Here is a 17576-nt window from a genome sequence, read left to right on the forward strand (position 1 = left end):
AGTTATTTTTGTTTTATTTTAAGAGAATAAAATTTTAAGATAAAGGCTCATCCATAACTAGAAACTGGAAAAGGACTGTGGATAAGCTTATTTGTTCTCTTCTTCTCAACTTTTTCCTCGAGCATTCAACTTTGTTTGAAAAAAAGAAACTATTTGCTATAAGTGAAGTGAAGTGATTTGTTCTGTTAAAATTAATCGGTGCTAATGGATTTCACAGGTAAATTCAAAATGACTTGTTAATTAACGGGTTCACCCGTTAACAATCCGATCTGTTAAACATTCACCCAAAATCAAATGCTTTGGAATAATGAATTGAGTCTAAAATGCCAGGTCTAGTGGGTGGAAAGGCTCCCTACTATCTTATGGTGATTCAAGTTTACCTAGTTCCAATAATAAAAAATCATAACAGAAACAAAAAATAAAAAGTCAAATTTTGAAAACTTCAAAATTTAATTTTATCATTTTTTATTTTTAGTTTTCCTTGAACTGAAAACTCAAAATAGTTACCAAACATGCCTTTTGTTTTGTTTTTTATAAAACAAAAATGTAAAACCAAAATTGAAAACGAAATGGTTATCAAACAACCTTAGAAAAATATTATGAAAACTTTCAATGTCAATCAAGGATTTTTGGTTTTGCGTTTTTGATCACATTCAACTAAAAGCAAAAATTAGACAATTGGGTAAACAAGAAAATTAAGATTTAAGAACACAAATGTTCCCGCGCTCCAACTGCGGGGACATCATCTTCTTCAGTAAACGTTCGACCTGTGCACTTTATTGCTCTAGTTCTTAAGACATCGAAACTTCTAATTGACCTTGATCGATTCTTATTAATTATGAAAACAACCAATGTACTTCTGTGTATCTTCGGGAGCTGTCAATGGCACTTCAAAAACGTCATCACTCACTCTAGCAAGTGCAACTTCTCCCTAAGGAGGAGTGCCTACGACTTTTCTGAAATGTCAATAACAACTCCCGTTATCTAATCATGTGGTTTATCTGCTCGCAACAGGTTCTCGTTATTCCATCTTCCAGCTGCTCCACCCAGGCTCGGTCCTCCTAGGCATCCTTCTCTCCATTCTCGTTGACCCGAAGTCTGCAATATGGGCACGTCGGGTTATTGCCCCACCAGGTCCTAAAACATTTAGCATGGAAGCGGTGGGAGCAATCCAGTGAAATGTACCCAGCACTCAGTCTCCCCAAGCAGATACTGCACTCCCCGTTGTCCTCCTGAAAGTCAAAGATCAAAAGCAGATTATGATAAAAATAATAACAATATTTTTATACTTATTGCAATGAGGAAATCATGATAATAATCTCAAAAGTTCAAAACTTCTCATAGAGAAGACTTTCTTTATTTTTCCCGAATTGATAATTTTGAAATCTAGAGTTTTGATTTTGGAATTCACATTTTCACGAGTAATGATTTTTCGCCAGAATGCTTATGTTGTCGGAATCCGAATTGAAACAAAAATTATCTTGATCAATGAAAAATTACCAACGGGAATACGGCCTGGTGATTTAACAAGTCCATGTGTTACGGATTGATATTTGCGACTTTTAGGGTTAGTATATATAAGTATCCACTCATAACACGGGGACCAACTCATGTAGCTGTTTTCTAATACCACGCAACAGTTACTCATGAGCAGCGATCCATATCCACAACTTTGACAACATAAGCATTTTATGTTGCTAGATATTCTGACAGAATACACTTCGCATACTTGCAAATAGTAATCATTTTGGCAAAATTCAAAAACTAAAATAAAAGTTTAAATCAACGATTCAAATCAAATATCAGAAACCAAAAACAATATATTCATATAATATAATCACCAGTTAACGATCATATATGTTGTAATGACATTCAACGACCATATATATTTAACTGTCAATGAATAATTGTACTAAGTCATTCAATGTACTAGGGAATGCTAACAAATTAAGACACACGCTTTGATTTAAAAAATATATATGTACTCACTCACGTTTGTCAAGTTTATAGAGTCAGCAGCTTCTTCATCTTCATCAACAGTCTGTTTCAGCGAAGTTGCATCTTCGTCGTCATCCGCGGTTATCTGATAACCCTCCGGTAAGAAGGGATTAAATCCCAAAATTAAATCCTTATGCCCTTTGAATAATTCCTTCACTCGTGCAACCACATCTTCTGTGACAGCCCTGAGTTCAGGAGAACGAGAACAAGAAAATTAATCCAACTGCGGATGTAACACCACCAACAACCCATCCATCATAATTTACAACAGAAAAATAAAAAATAATTTTAGTTTTAATTTGAGACTGGAAATTGGAAATCTGAACTTACCTTTTAGCCTTGAAATCTTTCATGATCTCGAGAAATTTCTCATAATTTTCTTCTTTGTCATAAAAGGCATCCTTCACCTGTTTGAGAAACAAAAGAGCATCGGCGGTTGTCAATTTCTGAGAATCACCGCCTCCTCCGCCGCCAGGTAATCGGGATCGCCCATTGCTGTGATCCAGATCCAGAGAAGAACAAAAGAAATTCGTAAATTTGATAATATAATCTAAGATAAAAAAAATTATATAATCCAAAAAAAAAAAAGTTGGAAGAACGACAGATATACTTGACAAAATTCATAAAGCTCTTAAATTCACCTTTCAAGACCATTAGCCATCCGCCAAACAGAAATTTTAAGGACTTTCTCGAGAAAATAAGCAGAATTTGTGAACAGATCTCACGGAAGAGCGGGAAAGTGGTTAGGGTTTTGATCGCTGACAGTGACAAATGGGGACGCTGATATTTTAGGGTTTTGTGTTAAAAACAAATTCTTGGTGGTTTTGTGGATATGACCGCTTGTATTTTCGATTTTTAGGATAAATTTTTAAACCAAACTTTCAAATCAAATGATGTAGTTGTTGATGATTAAATTATTATTTAAGTGTTAATTAACGTACTTATTTCTTATTAGTGACACATCATTTAGTTTACAAATTTGGTTTAAAAATTTGGTCTCGCTAACATTAACCTTTCTGTAATTTGGACCACAATGGGCCAGTTTGGATAATATCAACGACTTTATAATTCTCCTAAAATAGCCAAATAAATTAGAATTGAATGTCAATTCCTCTTGATTTGTAAATGACAATCATGTTTAATTTTTATAGATTTTTTTTTTTTTTGACTAAATTTTTATAGATGACGAGTTCGGTACATTTTTCATTTTTGCTAGGGAAAAAACGAGTACCACTGGAGTACAATAAAAAAGGAAAGCATTCCAGCCTTGGAAGGCAAGGAGTGATCCCACATATGAGTGTTTTGAATAGGAAGATCAAATCTAGTAATATTGTCCGCCATGAAAGATATCAATGGCTAATCTAAGAAATAAAATGTGGGGTTAATAAGAATAGCACATGTAGTGCACAAAATTTATGGACAGTTGAGCATACAAATTGGCATTTGGTCAAGCGTTGGTGGGTGTTCGGGCAAAGATCTCTCTGGAGAAGGCTCCTTGGACCTTAACACATCTCCCAAAAGGATTAGCACTTTGGATGCATATGTTTTGTCAGCATTCTGAAATAACCATAAATCCATTCCTCATTGACAACTCTTTTTTCTTTTTATTGGTACAAGAGACAACATGTATGAAATACTTGCTAAACATTTGCTCCCGTAAACTTAACTAAACAAAAAAAACATCATGAAAGGTTTGAACCCATTAATTACTACCACATACAAAGTTTGAAGCGAAACATGTAGTAAATGTTGATTGATATTGCTACACATATTACTTGTTAGATGCAAATAACTATCAAACTCTACCCAACTTTTGAGGGTTCAGAATTGAGCAAAATGTTTGATAACAGTCTTTCCCTCGTTGACAAATGAGAATATTGGGAAAGTGTGAGATAATAATTAGCAAAAATCAAAACGATAAGTCGTACAAACTAGTGGTAGAGGTTTGTCATTGAGAAATGGCTCGTTGTACTGTATGCCCTGGTTATGTAGAGCAGTCTGAGCAGAGCACCCTTTAGATGGAGTATGATTCTCTCTCTTCCAAAATTAATGAGAAAATTCTACTTCTTTGGACCACTGAGGAGTTGACAACAGGTGCTCACGGTATCACGAAAAGGTCATCAGAATGAAATGACTGAAAAATCAAAAGTCTCAAATTCCTCCCTAAATCAAAGTTAACACAATTACACTCCCAATATAGCACGACATCATTGCTACCTGTAATTGTTGCATTCAATCTCCATTTCAATACACAATTAGACAAGACACAAACTCATCCAAAAAATAAATGAGATTTCTGTGGAAATTTTTCCAAAAAAACAGGCCGAGGGTTCACCCCAACAATACTGATATTGTCCCCACTTAACCACCTGCACAATCCTTAGGTGTGAGGTTTTATCACAAAAAAACTTGATGTTAGTTAAAGTGGGATAATTCTATTTAAATTGCTTTGCTTTCCTTCCCCTAGCCGATGTGGGACAAACAGGGGGTTCCAACAATTTCACAATAGTACGTAAGAATTAAGCTTGCTGATTGAGCTAGGGTGCATTCAATTGCGTGTATAGATGATTCTTGACCGTTGATCACTATGAGACACAAGTTGAACAAGGGGTGTGCTATCCACCACACACCCCTTTTCTCACACACCTCTTATTAATTTATACCCTTCAATCTTATTCAATTCATCCGATCCGACGGTCGAAAATTAAAAAGGTGTGTGATAAGTAAAATAAGGTGTGTGAATATCACACCCCTTTAAACAATAGTTAAAAAGGCGATTGATCGTATTATTTTCATTGTCAATTTCAACTAAACTCTAGCAAAATTCTAAAATTATTTTCCTTCAACCTAACTAGTATATATGCATTATTGTGGCCTTCGTTGATCCAAGTCATGTACAACTTCCCCCCCCCCCCCCCCCCCCCAAAAAAAAACCATTGATTATTTATGGTAGAATGGCTATACATTTTTGCTAAACTTATATCTCTGGCGTATGATTAGCTTATTTAGTACTGTAGTTTATTTTTGTTTTGAAAAAAAAGAACTGTCCGTTGGCAATTGAGGGTTATAAACATTTTAAAGTGTTTTTCTATTAATTTTTATTACTATCAGAAGCCTCAAAAGGAATCTCCCATGTCAATTGGTTGTTTTTCCTGGCAGTTGGATTTATCCTCATTTGGTTGACAAAGACATTCTGTTTCTTTCAATCTCATATGCCAACTTGAGTATAAACAGTGGTTAAAGGCTAGCTAGACTAAGTTCTAGGTCGGATTATTAATGTTAGTCGTCCGCCCAACCACCAGCGCAAGCTTCTTATATTAAAAAAAGGGAATTGTTTTGATTTGGCACTCTAAATTTTCTATAATTAAAAGAAAAAAAATACACTGTAAGAAGTGTAAAATGAGATTTTTTTAGTGCTAATAACAATTCTCTAAAAAAATAGGGTAACAAAAATCATAAGAGAAGCAAGGTCCACTTAGCCGTTTCACCAGTTACTACCACTACGAGGCCTAATCATACAAAAGAAGAGTTTGGTCATGGCTCAAAATGAATGCTAGCTATATGCTCAGTACTTGCAAGTCGAACATTATTTTCAGGGAGTTGGGCTGAAGTAAAAGAGGCCACAGGAAAGTGGTTTAGGAGCCTTGAAAATTTACTGAGACTTTAATACATGCTAAACATTCGAAAAAAAATCTAAACATTGAACCTAAAATACATGCTAGACATTCTTTTAGGATAGTGTTATTCACACACATCCTTGTACTTCTCACATGCCCCTCTCAATTTCTGACCGTTAGATCGAATGAATTGAAAAAGATCAACGACAAAACGTTAATAAGGATATATGAGAGGTAAAAACGGGTGTGTGAATAACACTATGCTTGTTTTAATTTAACAACTTACTAGACTTTTCATGTTTTATTTTAGTTAAAAAACTTTAAAACCATTGGTTCCTTTTATGAAACAAAAATGATATTCTTATCATCTATTTGTACCATCTTTTTAACAGAGATATGACCCACATGTATTGGTGGGCTCTACCTCTATTGAAAAGACGGTACAAATATATAGTAAGTATAGCACTACTCTTTACGAAAAAACCTAATTAGTAGAGAGACAACATATATGTACATTAGAGTTTAAAAAAGAGAGAATATTTATACAGTACCTTGGCATCCCTTCTAGTTTTCTAGTCCATACTTCTTACCCAATGCCAAAACCATTATTTCAAAAGAGACTTGAAGCTTTTGCAAGTTTACTCTTCCCGCTTAGGACTATTTAAACCTTCATCATCAACCACCATTTTGGTGGGGCAAAAAAAAAAAAGAACAAAAAGAAGGGAGGAGTTAATTATAATTTCAATACAATTCAGTGCCCTTTTCTGTGGGTGGGGTCCTTTGAAGGCTGACCAATGAGAAATAAGCACCTGCAGGCCCCTTGGCCAAAAGCGACGAGTGAGTCCCTTTCTCCACCACCTTTCCTTTATCCAGCACAGTAATCATATCACAATTCCGTATCGTACTCAACCTGTGGGCCACCACCACGCTAGTTCTCCCCACCATCACACGCTCCAGCGCGTCCTGCACAACCTTTTCAGACTGACTGTCGAGCGCGCTGGTCGCCTCGTCCAACAACAAAATGACTGGGTTTCGAAGTATCGCCCTGGCTATAGCAATCCGTTGCTTTTGTCCGCCGGATAGCTGCACTCCCCTGTCCCCGCACGACGTGTCATATCCGTCTTTCAATCCCGCAATGAAATCGTGCGCGTTGGCCGCCCTCGCGGCTTCCACTATCTCCAACTCATCGACCTTGTCCGATACGCCGTACACAATGTTTTCTCGTATGGTCCCGGCAAATAACGTCGGCTCTTGGCTGACCAATGCTATGTGTTTTCTCAATGATTTGAGGTGGTACGACTTCACATCTTGACCGTCGATTTTGACCATTCCTTTGATCGGATCATAAAACCGTTCTATCAATCCGATGATCGTTGATTTACCTGAACCACTTTGGCCCACCAATGCCGTTGATTTTCCGGCCTCGATTTTGATTGAGAAGCCGTTGAAGATCAAAACATCGGGCCTAGAGGGGTACGCGAAATGTACGTTGCGTAGCTCAATGCTGCCCGTAATTCTTTTGGGGTCGAGACCTTCGGGGTCTTCAGGCTCGATTTTTGTGTACTTGTCTAACACGGCAAAAACAGACCCAACCGCGTCTGCTCCCTTGGCGAGGTCCGTGGTCATGCTACCAGCATCGGCAATGACCCGGCCCGTGCTGACCAAGACCATGAAGGTCTGGAAAAGTTGTTTTGCATTGACGTAGCCCTTGGCGACAAGCTTGCCTCCGTACCAAAAGTCGAAGGCCCAAGTGACGGTCGTGAGGCTTTGGGAACAAGCAAGTCCAATGCCGGCATACCATGACTGTCGGATACTCTCCCGACGAGGGCCTTCTTGGGCCTTTTCGAGCATTTTCAAGAGGCGGTTTTGGGATGAGAAGGCGGTGACTGTCCGGAGGTTGGAGACTGCTTCCGCGGCGAGCTTGCTGCTTTCTTCCTGGGATTTTATGGCCTTCTGGGACATCTTTTTGAGCAGGACACGCCTTGTGTAGAAGCATACAATGATGAGGGGTTGTACGGCTATCATGACAAGTGCAAGTCTCCATGTAATGATCAATCCCATTGTGCAAGCTACTGTTACTGCTGACATGGTTTGTACAACAAGAGCCATCCGATCACCCACCAAAGATCTCACCTGCAACAAAATAATGTTCATCTTAAATCTTAAAAAATTCCTACTTTTATATAGCTAAGAAGATCAGTCCAACTAGCTCTACAATGTTATTTTTCTTTTCAACTTCAAATTAAATTCGAAGTTCGGATCACATTTATTTTAAGGAAGTTTTAACAAAAACATAAAATATGTGACTCCATACATGATTCTAATATGGACACACTCTTAAACTAGTGACTCATTTAAAAAAAAGTGTTAATAATGTGATCAGTTTGTTTGTCTGAACAACATTATCGATCATAGTAGATTATTAGTGAACAAATTTGAGGACTATAGCATCATCAAATTCTGATTATACGTACCACATTGGCATCTTTGGCGAGTCTAGAGCAAATGGCACCACTAGAATTCTCATCCTGATCAAACCATCCTACTTCAAAAGTGAGTACCTTTGAAAGCATCCTCTCTCTAATCCTCTTAGTCAAGTACTCTCCCATGTAAGCAAAGTTGTAATGCTGGCTGACATTGATCAGCAACGAGAAGATTGCCAACCCTAGAAAGCAAAGAGAATAAGTCCTCGTCTTCGCTTTAATCTCGTCGTGGTCCTTCAAGAAATAAACCGATATCATGGACCCCATCGCAAACGCGTACAACGGCTGTACCGCCCCAAAAAGAGTCGCACTCGTGCACCCCATAACTGCTTGTTTCCACTCCGGAAGGTTCAAGGCCAAAAGTCTCCTAAACGAAGGCACGGGCAGTTTCTTCTGTTCATACTCTACAACACTCTCTTGATCCAGAGCTCTACCCTGAGCAAACGAGTTTGCGGAACTCGAACGACTCACCATGGAGAGCCTACGGCTGCTTGTGCTGTGAATATCGTTTGAAATGGAAGACGAAGCACCATAATGCCCTAACTCTTCTGGTTCCTTTTCTTTCTCCGTTCGTTGGAGGCGGACAAGGGACGTGTAGTGGCCGTTTTCACGTTCGGAGAGCCCATCGTGGGAGCCGATTTCCATGACCTGGCCGTTTTGAACTACGGCAATCACGTCCGCATTTCGGATGGTGGAGAGGCGGTGCGCGATGATGATTGTGGTGCGGCCGACGGCTGCTTTGTCTAGGGCTTCTTGGACTACTCGTTCGGATTCGGAGTCCAGTGCGCTGGTGGCTTCATCTAGGAGGAGGATACGAGGTTTCTTGATGATGGCTCGTGCAATGGCGATCCTTTGTTTCTGTCCTCCCGACATTTGAACACCCCGCTCGCCAACCTGTTTATCAAAACGTTAATTTGTTTTAGTACTTGAAAAATCTAGTTTTCTTGTGTCTGCATGTTTCATGAACTGTAATAAAAATGAAAGGAAAATTACTAGAAAGACTTACTCATAAATGATTGTACAAGACTAAGAATATCAATTAATATATTTATAAGAGAAACAAAAATCAGGTTCGCCACTTTAGCAAAATTTATACGAATAATGCAGTGACGTGCTGTAAAGTCATCGAATTTAAATGTCATGGCGTACTCATTGTAAGTACGTCTTTTTATTTACAGGGTCTTAGTGTAGTGATTGTTTGAAGGAACTTCTAAACTTGAAACTTCTCCAAACATGAACGAAAGGATTTTTAATCAAGTGCTAGTTGGTATGTTAGAGGTATCTTATGATGCAGTTTCGACTGATGATTATAAAATGCAAGGCAAGCATCATTGTCAAAGAAGCAATAAAGATGTTGTTTACTGATTAAGTTTACCTAAATTAAGTTGTGCAAGACTAGCGGATGACACTTAATTGCAGTGGCGAAAAGTAACAAGGCCTATTTACCTTGGTGCGATTCATCCTCCATTGATCACCCTCCCCCTAACATTTAACAATTTAACTACTAATGTTATCATTTGAGAGTAAGAAAATGGTAGAATACTAGTTTAGAGCTTTTTTTTTATTGGGGTTTTTGGGGGAAGGTTTTTTTAAGACGGTCTAACATGCTAGAGAGGCAATCAAATTCGTATTATATTTAGCAATTATCTTGATTCCTGATTAAATTAAAACCTTACTTAAGGGCAGGATATAACGTAATAAAGTACTATAACATTAATCACCAATTATGTAATAACCAAGGTGGTGAAGATTTATATGATGCAACTGATGGCTGCACATAGTGATGCGCATGCAATACTACTACTATATTGGGTTTGTTCTGTTGCAACTTTAGACGATTGAAGGGAAGACCTACATAGCCTAGTGGGGGGACAAAATCATCAAGGTTTAGGAGCAATAAGATGCATAAAGGTATGCGCAGAGTAGAGGATTATTATTATATAAAATAATAGATATACATCAAGGTTTAGGAGCAATAAGATGCATAAAGGAATGCGCACAGTAGAGGATTATTATTATATAAAATAATAGATATACAACTGTATAATAAATATATAATTTTAAAACTATATCTATAAACTAAGATAATCCTTTTTTTATTCACATTTCTTACTTACTCATGTCATTCTCTACAGGAAAGCAAGGACTTCTCGGGAAAAATGGGAAATAAGAATAAGAAAGAGCTTGCACTAGAAGAATACACCAATGAAAACCATATTGATATAATTTAAAATCCACTTTTTGCCCAAAACATCCACGAAAAAGATAAGCTCAGTGTTTTTTACACAACTCAGCTCATTTCATACAACACCTTTCTAATTTTATAGCCACTAAATTAAACAATTATAAAGTAAAATTAACGATCAAAATTAAGAAAGTATATACAAAATAAGGTAAAAAAAAAAGAGTGTTGAATTACTGCCCTAACATAAACCCCCCAGACCAGTTTGTCTAGTTATCTTTGGCTCCCATGCGGATCCATTACACTAGACGACAAACATATCAAAAGACAAATTCTTTGACATTTTGCATATGTGAGTAACAATTGAAAAGCAATGATTTGTCATTTGCTTAAAAAGTGGAATGTTTAAATGTCACACCATTTCTAATAAAAATACTTGATTTTTATATGAAAAGTGTCATTCGTTTTTGTTAACAAATCAAATTTTGACACGTGTTGAAATATTTTTTTAATCTTTTTATTTATGATGATATATTTTAGTTTCTACGTCAAATTGTGATTAAAAGTTAAAAAAATAATCTCCTATATGAAAAAAGTCAGTAAGTATTATGTCACTAATTCACGTGTTACATGCTAGTGAAGTAATTACCTGAGTATCATATCCTTGAGGCAACTGGGAGATGAAATTATGAGCATTGGCAGCTTTTCCAGCCTCAATAACCTCTTCAATCTCAGCGTCTTCTTTCCCAAAAAGTACGTTCTCCTTAATGCTGGTTGCAAATAGAGCAGGTTCCTGGCTCACCAAACCCATCTGCGATCTCAGCCACCTGAGCTGAAGCTTATTTATCGCCACCCCATCAAGAAGAACCTCGCCTCCGAGTGGATCATAAAACCGCTGCAACAGCGATATCACCGTGGACTTCCCCGAGCCGCTTCCGCCCACCAACGCCACCGTTTTGCCCGCCGGAATTGTCAAGTTGAAGTCTTTGAAGATGATGCTTTCGGGTCTCGATGGGTATGCGAATTCCACATGCTTGAATTCGACTTCACCGGAGACATCCTCTAGACATTCGCCTTCCATGTTGTCGGAATCGATCTTGGGAACTCTTCTTATCACTTCCATTATGCGCTCAGCTGCCGAACATGCCTCTGAAAAGTACTTCAAGTTTGATAGTCCAGAACCTAAAGCCCTGTTCACCAAAACAATAAAACCATGTATTAAGAATTTGGGTAAATTAAAAGGATCATAACAATCTACAGTACATGATACACGATTAATATTTTATTATAAACAGAAACAAAATCGAAGAAAATCAAAGGATGCATCATTTTTGGGAGGTTATATATAAGTTTGTCCTTACAAGAAGTACCAATTTACCAATCTACAAACTACAGTACATGGTACATTGTCATTTTTTTGCCGTAACGAATAAAAAAGAGGCAATATACATGAGTAGACATTTTATAAATTTTCTCAAAAATATAATAAGAAACACTAAACAAACAATATGTCATACACTACTCACAGTTTTGTGTCACTTTAGCACCCGTTTAGTGTAGTTCACATTCTATTTTTTATTAAAAGTCTAAACCAGTTTGATCAATGCAATTTCCCGACGAAAAGAAAAAAAAAAATCAACAATATACGTATTAAAAATATGCAAAAAGGCGTCGAGCATACAATCCACCAACGGCGATGGCAGCACCAACAGCAAAAACAGTGCCTCCCCGAGCGCCATGGTACATGACCATTCTGCTTCCATAATATGACATGAAAGACCAAATGGCGAAGACAACGCCGTTACTTCCAATGGCCAGGCCTTTAGCCAAGCCCTGGCTCAATCCCAACTTGACGGAGCCCTGAAGAGCCACAGAGAATTTGGATACAGTTTTGTTTTCTCCGACGAAGGCATAAACGGTCCGGATTGAAGAAATTGCCTGCTCTGCTATGTTGGCAGCCTTGTTGTACTCTTCCCTAATCTGCCTAGCTAATCCCATCAAAGTCCTTCCGTAAATTAAACCGGGAATTACTAGCAGCACGACAAATGGAAACCCTACGATTGCTAGCCTCCACATCATTATAAACGCCGCTATGTAGCTTCCAAAGAACATGGAGGAATTCATCAAGAAGTTCGGTAGCTGATGGAATTTGAAACATGCAACTTCATTACTTGATGAAAATAAACTCGTAAAGGTTATTAATACTACAAAACATTCATTATGCACTCGCTTATTAGAATGACGATTTTAAAGTGTTGATAACAACTTTTGATAAATTATGCACAATGAAAACTTGTGGGTTTACCTTTTCACTTAGGACATCTTGAATCACTAAGCTATCATTAGAGACACTTGTGATGACTTCTGAGGTGCTTGTGACATGTAAATCAAAGTAGCCTACATCTTGCCGTAGAACCGCTTTCAAATATCTGACTCTCATTCTAGCTGCTTGCCTCTCGCCGGTTCTTGTCCAACAATATCCCTCTACAAAATTACAAATTCAAAGTGATATATTAGTTATTATTTCATTGAGTCATTGAGTGAGCAAAAGTAAACAACATTTGGTGAAACCCACCTAGGAAACAACAAACGAATCCCCCACAAGCCAAGTACAACAGCGCCACTGCATTCTGCCAACCACAAAAACCAGAACCCAGTTAGAAATTAAATATTTGTGTTTTCCTTTTTGCGACGATTTTCGCAGTCCATTTTTCAGCCGAGTATAATCTGAACTGTTTATATTTTTATGTTCACTCATAATATGCGAAGTTAGAGTGAAACAACAATTTTTCTCGTACTCCTCTTTCAATCAACTGCACTGCAAAGTAAATATTCCATAGTTTATATGCACTTGTGAGGGCATATAGAAAGCCAAAGAAAAAAGTGTCAAAATTATCGGCTTTGAGTTTGTGAACAGAAGGTGAAAAGATCATTCCGCGAAAAGAGAGAGAGAGAGAGAGAGAGAGAGAGAGAGAGTGTGTGTGTGTGTGATACTTAAATTAAATGATTACCTTATTTATGTTATGCAGAAACGCATCTTGAGCCGAAGTTGGTGAACCGCCAATATTGTTCATCAATTTGCTAGTGATCAACAAAACCAGCGGTGTGGAGAAGCCATCACCAAGGGATCCAAACAGCCCTAAAATCATCAACAATCTATCAACCCCATCAGCATGCATGAAGATGGACCTCATGGACCCAACTTTCATCGTGCTGCTGCTGTTGTTGTCCTTACTGGGACTTTTCTGTCCCATTTTCCCACCCTTTCTCAGCAACCAAACAACAGTTAAGATTCTCAGACCACGTCCCTACTCGGGTTATGTATGCTTCAAAAATATATAAACCCTTTGGTCCTCACTATAGTACACTATATATCTTCAGAGCCCATAGGATTAGGATTTCTTATGCATAGGACTTTTGTAAGTGAAATGAAGTTGGGATGAATAAAATGAACATGTGCTGATGGGAGAAGATCACGGCTGACTTTATAGGCTCTTCTCTGCGGATAGCGTCATTAGTGACGATCGGTGGGTCCACATGACTAGTTATTCCCCGTAAGCATCTGTTGCTATATAGTGTTTTTAAAAAGCAAATGATTTTTTATTTATTTTATTCATTAAGCAACAAAAGAAATCTTAGAAAATGACAGATCACAATTTAATTATGTACAAGTGAACTCGGTAGATCACAATTTACATACTTCTGGGAAGAAAAATAAATAAAAAACTTTGTCAGGTTTTCAACCAGAAATCAAAGAAAAATAGATCACCATGATAAAAACTACAAAGACTTATAAATTAAACATTGAGAATATCCTCGATCAAAACATCAGCTAACATATTCGGTGATTCTTCAAACCAAATAGCTTCTTGCTCGCAAAGCAATCCCCCGTTGGCAAGCCTGTGGAATGTTGCAGGAACAATGGATTAAAAACGAATTGGAATATTGCAGAAATAATGGTGTGGAATGTTGCAGGAACAATGGATTAAAAACGAATTGGAATGTTGCAGGAATAATGGATTAAAAACGAATTGGAATATTGCAGGAATAATGGTCTCTGCTGGTGCTTAATTTCTTGATTTGGAACCTGGATCTTGGATTATTACTCATTTGGGTTTTAGAATTGGGAATTGCGACATGTTATACCTTCAACTTGGTGCAAAACAATTATTAATTATATTTGAAGGGTTTTTTTTTTTTTTTTTTTTTTTTTTCCTACCTTTCTACTTTTTTTTCACTACTTCTTTCTATCTATTTATTTAAATCCACATATCAATCTTTTTTTTTCTTTTTTACCAGAAAATAAAATTTTATAAAAGCTCAAAATCTCTAGTACAACCAGTGCCCAAACAATCAAATCTAAAAACTTCCATGGCCGACCTCGGAAGACAGTGGTCCCAAAAGAAAGGATTATCTATCGAGAGACATACATGGGCTAAGGCATCAACTATAAAATTTGTTTTCCTGAATATATGCTTCCAACTAATATTATAAAATCAGAAGCCAGCCATTTATATTGTCGATGATCAGATTAAGACGCTAAGGAGGGACCCAATCGCCAAAGAACCACCTGGATAACCTGCTTTGAGTCTCCTTCAACCATTAAAGTATTTATACCCTTCCGTCTAGCGAGCAACTGTCCTTCCTTCAACGCAATAGTCTCCGCAGTAGAAATAGTGGCGCCATTCAGATTAATCGCCCCCACACCAACAACTTAAAACAAAAGCAGCACATAACCATCACAGTTTAGTTTAATACAACCATGAGGGGGAGGAAGCCATTTGATGGGGTGCTCAATGGTGTGGTCTCCGTTGGATTTCTTCTTACAGTTGGTCTGCAAATAAGAAACACCAATATTTGCCACAATGGCTAAGCTAGTTGCCATAGGATTTAAACTTCTAAAAACTTTGTTATTTCTGTTATTCCAAATGTGCCAGCAGTTAGGTACCGTTTGGTATGTGAGACGGGACGGAACAGAGTGGGACAAGACGTTCCGTCCCACGTTTGGTGCGCCTAAAACGGGTGGAACGAGCTGTTCCACGGGACGAGTTTTGGGTGAATTTTCGTTCCACCTCACCCCCTAGAACGACTCGTTCCACATCCGTGGAACACAAAATTATAACCTCTTCGTCTCCTTCTTCTTCCTCCTTGTTTCCATCCGAGGGCATCTTTGTTCCTGCTCCGTTCCGTTCCGTCCTGTCCCGTTCCGTCCCATTCCGTTCTGTCCCTTCCCGTCTGCATACCAAACGATACCTTAAGGAACCCTTTGCTTAAATCACTCAACGCCTTTCCTTCCTTAGCATCCAGCGTTTCCAACCAATCAATCACATTATTTACTTGATTCAAATTATTTTTCCAAGGACTTACAGGAAAAAGGTTCCAGATCTCCATAGCACGTTGGCAATTTAGAAACAAATGATGTTGATTTTCCTCATCAATACCACAAATAGGGCAAATTTTTTCCATGTTCTAAACAAATTTCCTCATCAATCTTTTTTTTTCCCCATTAAAACGAATCTTAGCTTGATATTTTTGTTTTCTAGCAAAAGGAACATTCTGAAGAAAATAAGGGTTTTATACAAAATTATGCCGTTAATTAAATCACAATTAAATATTGAACTCATTACATATGCATACCGTACTGGCAATTATATGCACAAATCGATAAAAAAAAAAATTGGTTAATGTACAAATATGTTAGACAACTATCACCAAACCAAATGCTCATTGGTTAAATGCAAAAAATATTGCTCGAGTAGTTGTTGCATATATTTGTATCAAACTATTAGATACAATGCATCTAAAAATATTAATAAAGTAGTTGGTTCATATATTTAATGTATCCATTTTATTATCAAATTATTTACAAAACTTAATATTTGATTAGTACCCATGTAGAAAATATTATTTGTGTCACATCCCGACCCGGGCAGGACCACTTCCCGGGCCCGCTCCACCACCGTAGCACGATATTGTCCGCTTTGGGCTTACCATTCCCTCACGGTTTTGTTTTTGGGAACTCACGAGCAACTTCCCAGTGGGTCACCCATCATGGGATTGCTCTCGAGCGCTTCTCGCTTAACTTCGGAGTTCCTATGGAACCCGAAGCCAGTGAGCTCCCAAAAGGCCTCGTGCTAGGTAGAGATGGGAATATACATTTAAGGATCACTCCCCTAGGCGATGTGGGATGTCACAATCCACCCCCACTTAGGGGCCTGACGTCCTCGTCGGCACATTTTCGGCCAGGGATTGGCTCTGATACCAAATTGTCACATCCCGGCCCGGGCGGGACCACTTCCCAGGCCCGCTCCACCACCGTAGCACGATATTGTCCGCTTTGGCCTTACCATTCCCTCACGGTTTTATTTTTGGGAACTCACGAGCAACTTCCCAGTGGGTCACCCATCATGGGATTGCTCTCGAGCACTTCTCGCTTAACTTCGGAGTTCCTATGGAACCCGAAGCCAGTGAGCTCCCAAAAGGCCTCGTGCTAGGTAGAGATAGGAATATACATTTAAGGATCACTCCCCTAGGCGATGTGGGATGTCACAATTTGGGATAAAATATTTCTATTACTATTTCCCCCACAAATAGAGTTAATTACTATTAAAAGTTGTTATTATTTACCATATGATGAAAAACAATAACGCATATGCACTTTGGTGCGAGTTTGATCTCCACTGGTTTCTTTCTCTCATGACATTTACAATTTAACCTCCGCTATTGTTTGTGAAAAAAACATTCACTAAATTTCAGCAATTACTTCATTGGTTGTCCTCAAGATTCGTAAATTATTATCAGTAGTATATATTTTTTTTTCGTCAAACAAAGATTCGTACAAGACTCACATCAGGTGCATAAAAGAATTGCATCAAATATCATCACTTCCCTGATCATCACGATTACATTAAAATTAAGTATAAGCAATTCTAATTAAGCTAGCTAGTCATTTGGATTCTAGAGTATGCCTGATATATGTGTTTTAAAATTTTGCTGACGGTCCTAACGGTGTCACTGAATCAATAAACCATAAAAATTGAATAAAATAAAAGCAATAATCACGCTGTACAGTGCATTGTGAGACAGTTAGGCTGAGAAAATTAAAATAATACGGGACTTATCTGACAGTCCTAACAGCTTATTACCAACTACTAATTGAAAAAACTAAATTTAAATAAGAGCTTGTCATAAGTGTGGTTAATATTTTTTTTCTTTAAAAAAAAAAAAAGAAAGACAACTAATGAAAAATCACGTTTATTCATTTCTGATCCAGAAGAAGCTCGTTGGAAAAACATG

At 37.7% G+C, this 17576-nt stretch overlaps 1 protein-coding gene across 1 annotated transcript; it reads right to left on the minus strand.

Annotated features, from left to right (window-relative positions):
* Nucleotides 1-6245: 6245 nt before the first annotated feature.
* Nucleotides 6246-13623, minus strand: LOC137740696 (ABC transporter B family member 15-like). The gene is made up of 7 exons (XM_068480527.1): nucleotides 13292-13623; nucleotides 12856-12910; nucleotides 12586-12764; nucleotides 11962-12419; nucleotides 10930-11470; nucleotides 8090-8992; nucleotides 6246-7748 (listed from the first exon to the last, which is right to left on the minus strand). Exons 1-7 carry the CDS (start codon nucleotides 13532-13534, stop codon nucleotides 6357-6359), a joined length of 3771 nt encoding a protein of 1256 aa, XP_068336628.1. The 5' UTR covers nucleotides 13535-13623; the 3' UTR covers nucleotides 6246-6356.
* Nucleotides 13624-17576: the final 3953 nt, after the last annotated feature.

The sequence above is a fragment of the Pyrus communis genome, chromosome 7 (assembly GCF_963583255.1).
Source record: "Pyrus communis chromosome 7, drPyrComm1.1, whole genome shotgun sequence".
NCBI classification, from domain to species: Eukaryota; Viridiplantae; Streptophyta; class Magnoliopsida; order Rosales; family Rosaceae; genus Pyrus; species Pyrus communis.

Coding starts and splice junctions, on each gene's coding strand:
- LOC137740696 (XM_068480527.1), bottom strand. CDS start 13,534: ATGGGACAGAAAAGTCCCAGTAAGGACAACAACAGCAGCAGCACGATG. Junction 12,765..12,855: donor ATTCGTTTGTTGTTTCCTAG/GTGGGTTTCACC, acceptor GTAATTTTGTAG/AGGGATATTGTTGGACAAGA. Junction 12,420..12,585: donor AAGATGTCCTAAGTGAAAAG/GTAAACCCACAA, acceptor AAATTCCATCAG/CTACCGAACTTCTTGATGAA.